At 40.3% G+C, this 14,007-nt stretch overlaps 1 protein-coding gene across 1 annotated transcript; it reads left to right on the top strand.

Annotated features, from left to right (window-relative positions):
* The first annotated feature begins 110 nt into the window (after positions 1 to 110).
* naaladl1 (N-acetylated alpha-linked acidic dipeptidase like 1) lies at positions 111 to 13,809 on the top strand. The gene is made up of 19 exons (XM_051683829.1): positions 111 to 307; positions 576 to 748; positions 978 to 1,099; positions 1,570 to 1,689; positions 8,675 to 8,867; positions 8,955 to 9,048; positions 9,133 to 9,237; positions 9,350 to 9,435; positions 9,544 to 9,663; positions 10,317 to 10,402; positions 10,506 to 10,569; positions 10,675 to 10,742; positions 10,831 to 10,919; positions 11,282 to 11,375; positions 11,486 to 11,567; positions 11,717 to 11,890; positions 12,087 to 12,174; positions 13,195 to 13,287; positions 13,446 to 13,809. The coding sequence occupies exons 1-19, from the start codon at positions 111 to 113 to the stop codon at positions 13,621 to 13,623; spliced, it is 2,226 nt and encodes a 741-aa protein (XP_051539789.1). The 3' UTR covers positions 13,624 to 13,809.
* The last annotated feature ends 198 nt before the right edge of the window (positions 13,810 to 14,007 follow it).

Below are 14,007 nucleotides of genomic sequence, written 5' to 3'. Positions count from 1 at the left end.
ACGGGCTATATTAGAGGTGAATAGAACTGGTTCCAGGTTGACACATTCAGATCCTCAATTGTGACTAAGAGCCCTTGTGAAAGGTGCATTCAGGCCTCTGAAATACAACTATGCTTAAGGAGGTGTTGTTGGGTCTCCTCGCAGGAGCAGCGGTTCTTACTATAGGGATTTTGTTAGGACACTTTGCCATTGACAAGGGCAATTCTGCGCCAGCGTGGGTCCAGGATGCATCTCGTGATGTGGATGAAAGTATCGTTGAAAGATTTCTTGCAGAATTGGACAATATTCAAATTCAAGAAAACCTAAGGTGAAGTATTCATTCTGAGGCACATGAATACGTAATTCTAAAAATAAGTTGAGATTGTTGATAGCAAATTGTTGACGAAATTGATTAAATGGTCAGTCCTGCATACAGTAACTGGTTGAAATAAAGTTGGATAGCAGAAACACCATTCTAAGAGTGGACATTTCACTTGGTATATGGTACCTGGTTACATCAGGGTTGATTGTTCCAGTAGAACTGAGAATTTCTTAACTTTCTTTAATTCTTAATTTATTGCCTCTTTTATCCAAAGGGAGCTGACCAAGGTTCCCCACATGGCCACCAGCCCTGGAGATGAGGCAACAGTGGAGTTTATGCTGAAGAGATGGCAGGACCCAAAGACAGGCTTGGACAGCGCATGGAGGGAGGACTATAAGGTGTATCTGTCATTCCCGAACAAAACTAACCCCAACAAAGTCTCTGTTGGTAAGATAGGATACGAATGCAATGCATAATCTTTTAGTTCTAAGTTGTTGTCAATACAGCTATTTGGACTTTAAGTTTGTATTACAATTTTGCTGTTCAATACTGATAGTTTTTAACAAACTGAATGTGATAAAATAATATGCTACCCCAAATACATTAAATTAAGTATAAGAAAAGTAAGAATGAAAGACTCTGCTCAATGTGCACTATTTGTGTTAAAATATTTTAGTTGATCCATCCAACGCAGTTTTGTTTATGGTACGTGAGAGAGAGAAAGCATACTACCCAGATCAGGAGGACCCAGAGGTGGTGCAACCTTACGCAGCTTATTCCCCTGCTGGAAACGTCAAGGTGCTCATCCTTCACCACTTTAATACACTTCATAGTTCAAGAATGCTTACATGTTATTCTCCTAAGAATAGTTAAGACATAATAATCCATTTAACTGGTAGTGTCAACCTTTAATTTTCCTTTTCACTTATCAGATTTATCAAAAAAACAATCTTTATTGCACTTGATTGTAAAAGCAACAGACTGTGTGATGACCTTTGGGGCTATCACATCACAAGACACTACAATAAAGTTATCTCATGACAGATGTCTTTCTTGTATAGAAAAGAAGATAACCTTCTCTTGACTCTTTAAACAAAAGAGAATAGTGTTATAGCTGATCTTTTTCTCAAGCTTACAAGATTATGTAACTTTAGTCAGTATGAAGGTCATATTTATGCCTGAATGTGTCTGTAGTCTTTAATGAACTAATATTCAACAGTTTATTCAAAATGCTCATGTATATTGACTCATCCATGTTTTATATGCAGGGAAAACTTGTGTATGCAAACCAAGGTAAAATGAGTGACTACGAGCTGTTAAACAGAACAGTGGATTTGAAGGGAACCATTGCCATCACCAGATACGGAGGAGAAGGAAGATCTGGAAAAGTAAGAAAACTATGTGGCTTTATTTTCGGAGATCACACAGAAACCCCTAATAAGTTGACTCTACTCAGTTGATTGAGTGAACTTGTTCCCTCAGTTGAATTGAGTAATGGCATCTTCAAAACTTGTGCAATTAAGTTCACTTAACTTGGTGATCATATAGAATGAACAGCTATTTAAGTTAAGGTAACTAGATGCAAGTAGACTTAAAGGAATAGTTCACCCAAAAATGAAAATTCTCTCATAGTTTACTCACCCTTATGCCATCCTAGATGTGAATGACTTTCTTTCTTCTGCAGAACACAAATAAAAATGTTTAGAAGAATTTCTCTGCTCTTTTGGCCCATACAATGCAAGTGAATGGGTGCCAAAATTTTGAAGCTCCCAAAATTACACAAGTCAGCATAAAAGTAATCCATAAGACTCCAGTGGTTAAATCAAAGTCTCCAGAAGCGAGATGACAGGTGTGGGTGAGAAACAGATCAATATTTAAGTCCTTTTTTACTGTAAATTCTCCTCCCTGCTCAGTCAACCTCCACTTTAACATCCACTTTCACATTCTTCTTCTTGTGTTTTTGGTGATTCACATTCTTCATGCATACTACTGGGCAGGGATAAGAATTTCTAGCAAAAATGGACATAAATATTGATCTGTTTCTCACCCACACCTATAATATCACTTCAGAAGATATTAATTTAACCACTGGAGTCATATGGATTGCTTTTATGCTGCCTTTATGTGATTTATGGAGTGTCAAAATGTTGGCACCCATTCACTTGCATTGTATGGACCTACAGAGCTGAAATATTCTTCTAAAAATCATCATTTGTGTTCTGCAGAAGAAAGAAAGTCATACACATCTGGGATGGCATGAGGGTGAATAAATGATGAGAGAATTTTCATTTTTTGGGTGAACTATTTCTTTAACTCAGATTTGCTATTCAAATGTTGTTTCAACTTAATAATTGAATTGATTGGACTCAAATTTAGGTCATACAATAATACAGCTTAAAAAATTTAGATTAATATTGATCCTTGGTCAGTTATTAAATAAACTTATTTCTCCAGACGCATACATGCCATGTATTTGCACATTCACAAGGAGAATTGAGATAGTGTTAACAGGGTCCAACTTAAGGGGACACAGATCACCCTAATGTAGCATCACACAAACAACTATTTGCAACAAAACAACATAAATAATACTACAAAAGAGCTAAAACTTCTATGAATTTTTAATAACTATTTAAATGCCCCCATACATTCCCTTTGAACAAGTAGGCCTAATTAAATATTTCAAGCACAAGACATTGTAGGTATTCCCAATAGCCTCAGTTTTGTACTCAATAGTTTGAATTATTAAGTCTATGGATTTTTAATAAAAATAAGTTCAAGGAAATAAGATATTTGAGTTATGAACCCACAACTTGACATTTCAAATAATGTTTAATTAAGACAATGTCTCGGTTACGTACTTAACCTCGGTTCCCTGAGACGAAGGGAACGAGACATTGCATTTGCTAATGCATATGGGGAGTGTCCTTCCACATGTCCTAGTTGAAACCACACGACTTAGTTGAAACCTCTACAATAACGCCAATATTCTAATAATCTAATATTGGCTATAGTTTTGGAGTCCCGCCCTTTTAGGCGCAAAGCTGTTCGCTATAAAAGCAGGTGCACAAACACCATTCCTAAGAATTTTCTGACTGCGGGACAAGGAGCACATCAAATCAAATCAAATCAAATCACTTTTATTGTCACACAAACATATACACAAGTGCAATAGTGTGTGAAATTCTTGGGTGCAGTTCCGAGCAACATAGTAGTCATGACAGTGATGAGACAATTTACAATAAACATCAGATTTACAACACAATTTAAAATCTAATATACACATAATTACACACAACACAATATACAAATAATAATATACAATGTACAGTTTACAATACACACAATATAGAATACACATTATACAATAAAAAAGTATAAATAGTATATATAGAATGTACAGTAGGTTGTAATGTACTGTATTGACATTCAGGCTGTCGGTTGATAGTCAGTTGCCAGTGAGTTGTTAAGAGAATATAATTTATGACAGTCCAGTGTGAGATAATAAGATTAATAAAGTGCAGTGCTGATGTATATTGATCGTGAGAGATCAAGAGTTCAAAAGTCTGAATGCTTGGGGGAAGAAGCTGTCATGAAGTCTGGCTGGTGCGGGTCCTGATGCTGCGATACCTCCTGCCTGATGGTAGCAGTGAGAGCAGACCGTGGCTCGGGTGGCTGGAGTCTCTGATGATCCTCCGAACTTTTTTCACACACCGCCTGGTATATATCGCTCGCACCTCAAAAAAACTCTGAGTCTTGAAGTGCGGCCAGAGTTCGCAACATCTCATTTCCTTCATCTCAGGGAACTGAGGTTATGTACGTAACCGAGACGTTCCCTTATGACTCAGTGCACTTGACATTGCGTTTGCTAATGCATATGGGGAACAGAATCCCATCACACCACACTACACGACATAACCTTCCAGAGAGGAAACATGACGCTGCAGTCCAGCGGGACGGCGTATTCTTGATAACATTTTTTGTATTGTTTTCCTGTAAAAATATCTAAAAATCCTTAAAACAAGATCAGTTTGATTGATCTTGTTTTAGAAACAACACTGCATAAGATATTTAGGTTTTTCAGAGAATGTATTTTTAATGTGTATTTTGTCTTACTGTACTGGCAGAGTTTTTATAGTCAAAACAAGTGAAAAAAATCTACAGTGCTGAAGAAGTAATCCAAAGTATTTAGAATATGTTACTGACCTTGAGTAATCTAACGGAATATGTTACAAATGACATTTTACAGCATGTATTCTGTAATCTGTAGTGGAACACATTTCAAAAGTAAATCTCCCAACCCTGTATATGAACCATAATCATATAATATGAATGAACCCCTTCACAAACCCAATTGGGAAGGGAGTTTATTTATAATGAAAGTGCTTGTGACTTCATGGTAAATTACAACGGCCTGAATGCAGGCGGTTGTGTAAAATGATGGGGAGCCTGTACTTAAAAGGAGGGGCATAAGTATATGTTTGGCAAACGAAATAGCAAGCGTTCTAAATAGAGTGGACTTGCGAAGAGAGAGATGTTTTGTCTAGGTTGTAAAACCTTGCGAATGTGTTTTAAGAATACCATCCTGCTGCAAAACATATGTCTTGTAAAGACACACCATGCGTCCATGCCCATGAGGAGGCCATGCCTCTAGTTGAGCGTGCTTTAACACCAATTGGGTACCCTGGAACTCGTAAGCCAGGGCAATTGCATCAATGATCCAGTGAGAAAGTCTTTGCTTGGACACAGACATTCCTTTCGTGCGTCCTCCATAGCACACAAAGAGCTGATCAGACAGTCTGAACTGGCGGGTGCACTCAACGGATACATGTAGCGCCCGCACAGGGCATAACAAATGCAAGGATTGTTCCTCATCCAAATTAAATGGAGGAGGGAAGAAGGCTTGAAGGTAAACCACCTGCATTCTGAAGGGCATGGTTAGAACCTTAGGCACATAGTCTTTTCTGGGTTTGACAGTGGCTTTGAAAGACCGATGCCAAACTCCAGACAGGAACTGGCAATTGATAGTGCATGAAAGTCACTGACCCATTTTACTGATGTCAGAGCCAGCTGTATTGCGGTCTTAATGGAGAGACGTGCAAATCAACAGAGTCTGAAGTCTCGAAGGGGGCCCTGGGAGCGCTTTTAGGACCAAAGTTAGGTCCCAAGTCGGGACTGTAGCCGGCTGAGGTGGATTTAATCATCTTGCTCCTCTAAGGAACTTTATGATTAAATCATGTTCGCCTACAGTGGCGCCGGCTTCAGGTGCGTGATACGCAGATATAGTCGCCACATAAACTTTAAGCATTGATGCAGTGAGTCCTGCGTCTAATCGCTCTTGAAAAAATATGAGAATTTCATGTATGGGGCAGTTTACTGGGTCTTTGTCATGTGAAAGACACCAATCAGTGAACGCATTCCATTTTAGCGCATAGAGGTGTCTCGTGGATGGCACTCTGGCTTGTAAAATGGTGTTCATGACTGAATGCTTAAGTTTAGCGTGCTTCGTTCAAAGGCCACACGTGTAGGCTTCGCAGCTCTGACTGGGGATGCCAAACCGTGCCTTGTGTTTTAGAGAGAAGATATTTCTTCAGCGGTATTTCCCATGGAGGCCCGTCCAGTATTTCTACCATCTCCAGAAACGAGGACTGATTGGGCCATTTCGGCACAATTAACAGAACTGTTTCCATGTCCAGCAATTCTCTGGCCATACGTGGGCCAGCGCACGCATGAACTCCTAAAAAGGAGATTTACTGGCTGGGGAAAAGTGTGCTTTTTGCCCAGTTGACATTAGAACAGATTTTCCATATGGCAAAGCAACAAGTCTCTGTGTTCACTCAGTAGTGCATCTGATTGGCTATTAATAACCATTCGCTGATTCAAAACACACACACACTGTTCATTTTCAGTGGGGAAAGTGCGCATCGATACATTTTGGTAACATGTGGGGAGCCAGAGACAGACTGAAATGAAGGACTTTAAGCTGATATGCAGATCCCTCAAACGTGAATCTTAAAAGCTGCCTGTAACGCGGAGCAATTGGTACATGAAGTACTTATCCTTCAGCTCTATGGATGTAAATCAGTCCTGTGGATGGATGTGCGATAAGATCTGTTTCTGAGTTAACATTTTGAATGGACGAGTTGCGAGCGTGCGATTCAGGCATCTCAGAACTAGAATGGGCCGAAGTGTAAATAACGGCTGTAAATCCCACTGTGTGTTGCAGTCTGTGCACGCAACTTCGGCATATTGTATGGTCGGACCACAGATTGTGCTCGATTGCTGTAAACACCAGCTCCGACACGCCCGTGAGGACTTGCCATGCATTCGCGCAGCAGGACAGCAGGCTTATTAATTAATATGAAACAACTTCTATCGCGTTCTTTGTGAGAAGATTGTGTATTTCGGCTCGTAACACCGGCACATCTTCGGACGGAACCCTGGAAGACGGAACACCCTTGAAACGGGGTGGCCGACATGCAAATTGGATCGTATAATCATGTGCACAATATTTTGTGTCAAGAGCACTTTGCTGCACGGGGGGGTTTTCCCCTCAGCGCAGGGTTTGCACTGAGGCAGCTGTCTTCATTTGGGCCACGGCTTGCATGGCGTTACCAATGGCTCGGCAGCGACATTTGGCAGCACTGAGGCAGCTTGTGTGGGGTTTTTAGCTGGGCGCTGGACCGAGACAGAGCGGGAGCGAGCCGGTTGTGATGAAGTACTGCTCCGTTTTGGCATATATTGTCTCATAGCCTGTGAGTTGTGACGTAGCACTCAGCAATTCTATTCACAGAGCCTCCAAAAAGGCGGGCTGGAGACAGCGGAGCATCAAATAGAGCAGCTTTTCCCATGTCACACATTTCCGTGAGGGTCAGCCAGATGTGATGATCCAAAAGCACCAGGTTGCTCATTGACTTGCTAATGGCCTGTGCAGTGACTTTCGTAATTCGCAGTGCTAAGTCTGTAGCGGTGCGGAGCTCTTTGAACATCTCTGGACGTAGCCTTGCTCATCCATTTGTTTGAAGAGATTGGAGCACTGTCATCGCGTGGAGTGCTGAACCAGTTTGGCCCGCCACTGAGTATGCTCTTCCAGTCAGTGTGGACGTTAGTCGACACGGCTTAGAAAGATGAATGGATTGTGTAGGTTCCTCTGGAGGAGACCACTCAATATCAAGCTCTTCGACCACCCTTAAAAGAATGCAAAGCATCTCCTTGTCAGTGGTGCGTACACGCTCCTCGCTGGGGGAAGGGGCCGTAGCGACATCCACTGACCACTCACCTGATGCAGTGATAGACATTACATTGTCATCATCCCCAGCATCAGAACTGCCGAATGAGACGAGGCCACGCACATAATGTATCAGCATAACATGTTACATGGAGATTGAGGGGCTCGTGGGGTGTGTGCCAGCACGAGGACCACCTCAAATTCATCCTGCTCGACCTCGTGGCCCTGCCATGCCTCCTCGTGTGATCCCTCAAGTGTCACAGAAAAAGTGGATGGGAGGGCGCAAGAGGCTGAATTGTCCCTCAGAACGAGGGCAATTCGCGAGCGAATCATCATGAGACTCATGCCCTCACAGTGAAGGCAGTCTGTCTCCATGAGAACTGACTCTGCGTGGTCGCAGCCCAGACAGTGAATGCAGCTCTCATGCTGATCTGATGGCAGGATGTGCCTCTCGCACAAGGAACACTTACAGAATGACATCTTTAAAAAGAAACGAACATGTAAGCGATTCTTTTAGAGATATCTAATATATATATATACACACAATATAACAATTTACAATTGCTTATAAGGATACACAACTCCTGGCGAAGCGCTGTGGGGAATCAGGATGCTGAAGTGGCCCGTTCACCAGCGAAGCATCAAGCGGCGAGGTGGAATGATGTTCGCTAGAACACTGCAGGGGAGCGGAGAGTCTTCTTGTTGCCATGAAGATCCCGCCCATTGACTTGTGTAGTCGATGGCGAAGTAGTAGAGGGCTTCTAGACGAGAGATGAATAACTTGGAGGAAAATTTTGAGGAATGGTGTCTGCGCACCTGCTTTTAGAGCGAACAGCTTCGCGCTTAAAAGGGCAGGATTCAAACACCATAGCCAATATTAGAATATTGCCATTATTGTAGAGAGGTTTCAACTAGGTCGTGTGGAAGGACACTCCCCATATGCTTTAGCAAACGCAATGTGAAGTGTACTGAGTCCCAAGGGAACTTTATTTTTCAAGTAATGACAACGTTAGGGTTTACAGTGCATTTGTGTAATCTCTCAAACTCTATCGCAACATTTATAAAGAAAGGATAACGAAGATAGAGTAGTTTAATACCTTGAATACATAAAATATTTCTACCCTTCTGTGATGTCAATACAACAGGCTATCAATGCAGCCAAGTTTGGAGTTGTTGGGGTGCTGGTCTACACAGATCCATATGACATTAATGACGGTCTGATGTCAGATGAAAATGAAACCTACCCGCACTCCTGGTATCTCCCACCCTCTGGCGTTGAACGAGGGTCCTACAACATTGATTTTGGAGACATGTTAACACCTTACCTAGCTGCAAAGGGTAACTAGTGATTTATATTATTATTATTATTATTATGAATTATGATACAAGAAAAACAAAGTTGTCTGTAAATTATTTTATTTGTAGAGGATACATACAGAATTCCAAAGGAAGACATCAAAGGCATTCCACCAATTCCAACTCAGCCAATAGGTTTTGAGGATGCCTATAGGCTAATCTGGTGAGTGTCGCAAGTGCAGAAGCTGCTAAATATTGATATTTATGGAATAGTGATACACAATTCTGGCTGACATGTTTGTGGCAGTGAGCTTGATGGTGATGACGCTCCTGTTGAATGGCAAGGAGCATTCAACTGCACATACAAATTTGGCGGGCCAGGGTTCAAATCTACATCTCACTTCAACAACAGGTATGAAAGTCTGCATACATTTCCAAATATAAACATCTCACACTGAGTTATTGTTAAACATTTGGTCATAATAAAAAAAACAAAACAAAAAAAACATTTTTTTATCTGTCAGCAATGTGCATTTGGACATTAATAACAGAGAGGAGCTGAGAAATTCAGCGAACGTTATGGGAGTTATTCGAGGCAGTGTGGAGCCAGGTAAGTTTTATTTGTCTATGTCAACAAGTATAAAATATGCAATGCTTTTTATTGCTTTGTACTTGTAATTAGTTTTTGCAAACTGTAATGTGTATGTGTGATGTTCAGACAGGTATGTGATATATGGCAACCACAGGGACAGCTGGGTGCACGGAGCCATTGATCCCAGTAGCGGCACAGCAGTAATGCTGGAGATCACCAGAGTTCTGGGGAAAATGCTGAAGGAAGGTGAGACATCATGACACACAGAGATAAACTGAGGTGCACTCACATGTGGAATGCTTTTCCATCTAAGGTAACTGCAGGGCTGTTCTTGTTTCTGTTAGCATTCCCAGAACAATATAGTTTTAGGAATTATTGAGGCATCATCATCAAAACATCCTGGTACTAATAACTAGTCCCTTATGAATATTAATAGTGTTCTATCTGAGTGCCATCAATTTATTTACATTTATTTGCTGTCACCTAAATTTAATTAATAGTTCACTCAAAAATTAAAAGATGTTAGAATGTTAGCCTCTCAGTCACCATTCACCTTTTTTGAATAGAAAAAAGATGCAATTAAAGTGAATGGTGACTGAGGCTATCATTCTGCCTAATATCTCCTTTTATGTTTCACGGGAGAGAGATCATATGGGGCTGGAACAAAATGAGGGTTAGTATAAATTATAACATAATTGTCATTTTTGAGTGAACTATCCCTTTAAGGTCCTTGTTTGGACCCCAAATGGTCAAGGGGTATAACTATATGAGTGCTGGATAGCAATTAAAAGACAAACAAAATGTATTGTGATTCACTATATACAAATGCAAGTGACAGTGATGGATGATGGACAAATTCAAACATTATGGTAATTCCTGAAATCTGGTAAATCTGAAAGGGAAATGGCGACCTCGGCGGTCCATTATCTTTGGCAGCTGGGGAGCTGAAGAATTTGGCCTTATTGGATCTGCAGAGTACACAGAGGTTAGTTGATAAAGACATCAGGGCCATTACTAAAGGGTGTAATAAGATCAGGACAGATTTTAATGTACTGGCTTTGAAATGCTCCAATTCTCTCCATTTAAAGGAGTACTTCAGCAAGCTTAGTGAACGCGCTGTGGCATACATCAACGTAGACATCTCAGTGTTTGGTATGCCTGGATTTTTGAATACTTTATAATTTTTCAACCTCAAATGTCCTGAATGCGTCCTTCTAAATTCCAGCTGAAATGTCCTGTGTTCTGTATCCACCACAGCCAATGCCACTCTGAGGGCATCTAGTTCCCCAGCAACACAGAGTGTGATTTTTACAGCCTCCAAACAGGTGAGGACTGAGCCCTATAGGCACTCACCCTCTTGAAATGTGACTTTCATGTTATTTCATAAGGCTTTGATGAGTCATATGCTTACAGGTAAAGGCACCTGGAACCACCACATCAGTCTATGACAACTGGATAAAATATTCCAACAGGACCAGTCCAAGTTATGGGATTATCCCAAAGTATGCTCTTTTTGGCTCTCTGGAATAATTATTCTTAATTGTTTACTTATAGAAGTTTCAATGTCAGATACATTTAGCCTACTTTAATTAGAATCACTGATTAGCCAAACCTCATGGTTTGACATTGTATTTTAATTAGGTGATACTTAAAGCTTGAATAGCTCTGATGGAAGGAAAATTAGTTACAGAATTTACGTATGGGTCAGTGGGCATGATTTTTTTTTAAATCATACCTTTTGATTTATAATAAATTGTACTGAATAAATGTGTTAAATTGAAAGCCCTAATTTTAATACAAGGTGGTCATTAGTACCATGAATATAAATGAAGAATTCTTAATAGATTTTTCTTTGTATTTGCAGTGTAGGATACTTGACTGGAGCGGGAAGTGATTATGCTCCTTTTATGCACTACCTTGGAGTTACTTCTATGGACATTTCTTATTACTATGACCGGGTATGTGGGCAGCTCTGTCACGATCAAGCACAGCATGACATTTGAGAAATACCCAGGGTCTTATTTCTAAAGTTTAGTAATAATAACTCATTCTCAATCACACTTTTCAGAGCAAGACAAGAGCACGCATCTACCCAGCATACCACACAGCTTATGACACCTTTGACTATTCATCTAAATACATTGATCCAGGTGAACTGAAAGCTTAGGTTCTATTCTATCCCAACTGATGCTAAACTAGTATAACCCCCCTTTCAATGTTAAAGCACATTTATTTTCAGGCCTTCCATGGTTGTTCTCGTCTGTTCAATTTTAAATTCAAATGATTTTCCATTATGCAGGTTTCACAAGTCACCAGGCAGTTGCCAGGACAGCAGGGAATGTGCTGGTGCGATTGGCAGACAGTTTGCTGTTGCCTTTTAACTGCAGTGACTATGCGGAAAGTCTGGAGCAGTACCACAATGAGGCTGTTAATAACTTTGAAGCCAAACTTGCGGCTAATGGCATCTCTATGGGTGAGATAACAAGACTGCAGAAACTTTTTGAAACTGTTGGATATGCTTTGGAATAAGGGAAATGCTTCCTTTTTCTTGCTCATAATTGAATTTGCTGAATAGCAAATTCAAATGCATGATTAATAAGTAAATGGTAAGAGACATAAGTCAGGGTCTTAATGGTTGTACATTGTAAATTAGCCTCAACTGTTTCCAGATTCCCTAAAGAATGCTGTGGAGCGGTTCCGTAAAGCAGCAACGAAGCTGAACAGTTTGATTAGGGATTCAGATCTTGCAAATGAAACGTAAGTTCAATGTAAGCCTGTCACTGTTTACTCACCCTCTTGACGTTCTGTGGAACACAAAAGTTGAAAGACTGTGATGGTCGCTCTCTTCCATGCAATTGCAATGATCAGGCACTAAAGTTTTCAAGGTTTAAAAAGGACACAAAAGCACCATAAACATATCAAAAAATGTGGTTCATATGACTCATGCAGTACATTCAAATCTTCCGAGGCCAAACGATAGCTTTGTGTGAAAAACAGACCAAAATTAAAGTTGTTATTCACTGATAATCTTCCCCTCCAATTAACCGTTGAGTTGAACTCGAGAACCTGATCAGTTAAATAAGTTAACAAATTCAGACTGGTTTTGTGAATTAAATCAATCAATTCCTTGAAAAGCTTTGAGTCAAAATAACTGTTCATTCAAGATCGCTGTTTCTCTTATGAATTCTTGTGTACACGCCAAGGAGTGCAAGTGCGGATGTCAAGATTTTCAGTTAATAATGACTTAAATTTCGGTCTGTTCCACAGAAGAAAGTTCTGGTCCTGTGGAAACCAATAAGTATTTGCATTAGAGGTTGCATATTCACTCAAAAATAAAAATTTTACACCTCTGGCAGTAAGGTTTAGGGTTTAGGTTAGGGGCTAGAGTCAATACAATATGCATTCTCATTGAGAGCATTACATCGTTTACAACAAAAAATATATCTCGATTTTGGCACCACTGTGTGGACATTTTACCTGGAAACTGGAGCTCACACATGCCCATATGTTCAACAACATTTCCATCTTCAGCCACTGGAGGCAGCGATTCAAATTTTGGTAAACAGATCAATTTCAGCAGCAGAATTTTCGCCCCACTGTCACCAAATTCACAGTGTGATCAATCTGGACATGAGGGTGCATGAGTAAACTGATGACAGATTTTTCATTTTTGGGTAAACTATTCAATGAAAGCATATGTCCAATTAATAAAAATCAAAAGTCTCCAGCATGCACAATGGCTTAAATGCAATGTTAAAACTTATGTCTTTACAACAGGCCGCTGAAGGCACGCAGAATTAATGACCAGCTCATGCTGCTGGACAGGGCTTTCCTTGACCCGTTAGCATTCCCAGAAAAATATGCATTCAGGTATGAAGCACCATTATCAAAACATCTGGTACTAATGACTGGTCCCTTATGAAGATTTTCTCAGGGTTTACCTAACCACCCTCCATTTGTTTGAGCTGTTGTCACACCTGTTTGCTTTTACTGCCAGATCACTTCTAACACTGTCTGGTATCACACAGGCACGTAATATGGGCATCAAGGTCATCACGTGTACCCACTTTCCCTGGGCTGGCAGATGCAGTGGAGAAGGCTGAGAGTACAGGGTTGAAGGAGGACTGGCATCAGGCTCATAAACACTTATCCATCCTAACACAGGCCATTGCAGGAGCCGCACATACGCTGGATGATGTAATTTAATGTATAATGAGCATTAGCCATCAACACAGAACTGACATTTTACATTAACAATGGAAAGTTCTCAAGAGAGAAAGCATTAGATTGTACACTTTGAATTTCAGTTTTTGTAAAAATGAAATGTTTCAAATGATAAGTTTTGCTCTCTGAGTTGTGAAATACCCAGAGGCTGTAATGAGGGAGTATCAACGTGTGAATCATGTACAAATGTAAAAACTACAAGCTGGAGAGATTTCAGGAGAATATAAACTATTTTATGACTACCAATCCCAGCGTATTACCAGTGCACCATATCAAGCAAAAAACATGTTGTCTGACAAAATAATAAACTGTTTGTTTATAAAAGGGGGTGGGGTGGATCCCCGGAATGTATGATGTATATTAAAA

This window comes from Myxocyprinus asiaticus, chromosome 4, assembly GCF_019703515.2.
Source record: "Myxocyprinus asiaticus isolate MX2 ecotype Aquarium Trade chromosome 4, UBuf_Myxa_2, whole genome shotgun sequence".
NCBI classification, from domain to species: domain Eukaryota; kingdom Metazoa; phylum Chordata; class Actinopteri; order Cypriniformes; family Catostomidae; genus Myxocyprinus; species Myxocyprinus asiaticus.
This window is presented reverse-complemented; position numbering and strand designations above follow the sequence as displayed.

Coding starts and splice junctions, on each gene's coding strand:
- naaladl1 (XM_051683829.1), top strand. CDS start 111: ATGCTTAAGGAGGTGTTGTTGGGTCTCCTCGCAGGAGCAGCGGTTCTT. Junction 10,743..10,830: donor TTTTTACAGCCTCCAAACAG/GTGAGGACTGAG, acceptor ATATGCTTACAG/GTAAAGGCACCTGGAACCAC. Junction 10,920..11,281: donor AGTTATGGGATTATCCCAAA/GTATGCTCTTTT, acceptor TTGTATTTGCAG/TGTAGGATACTTGACTGGAG.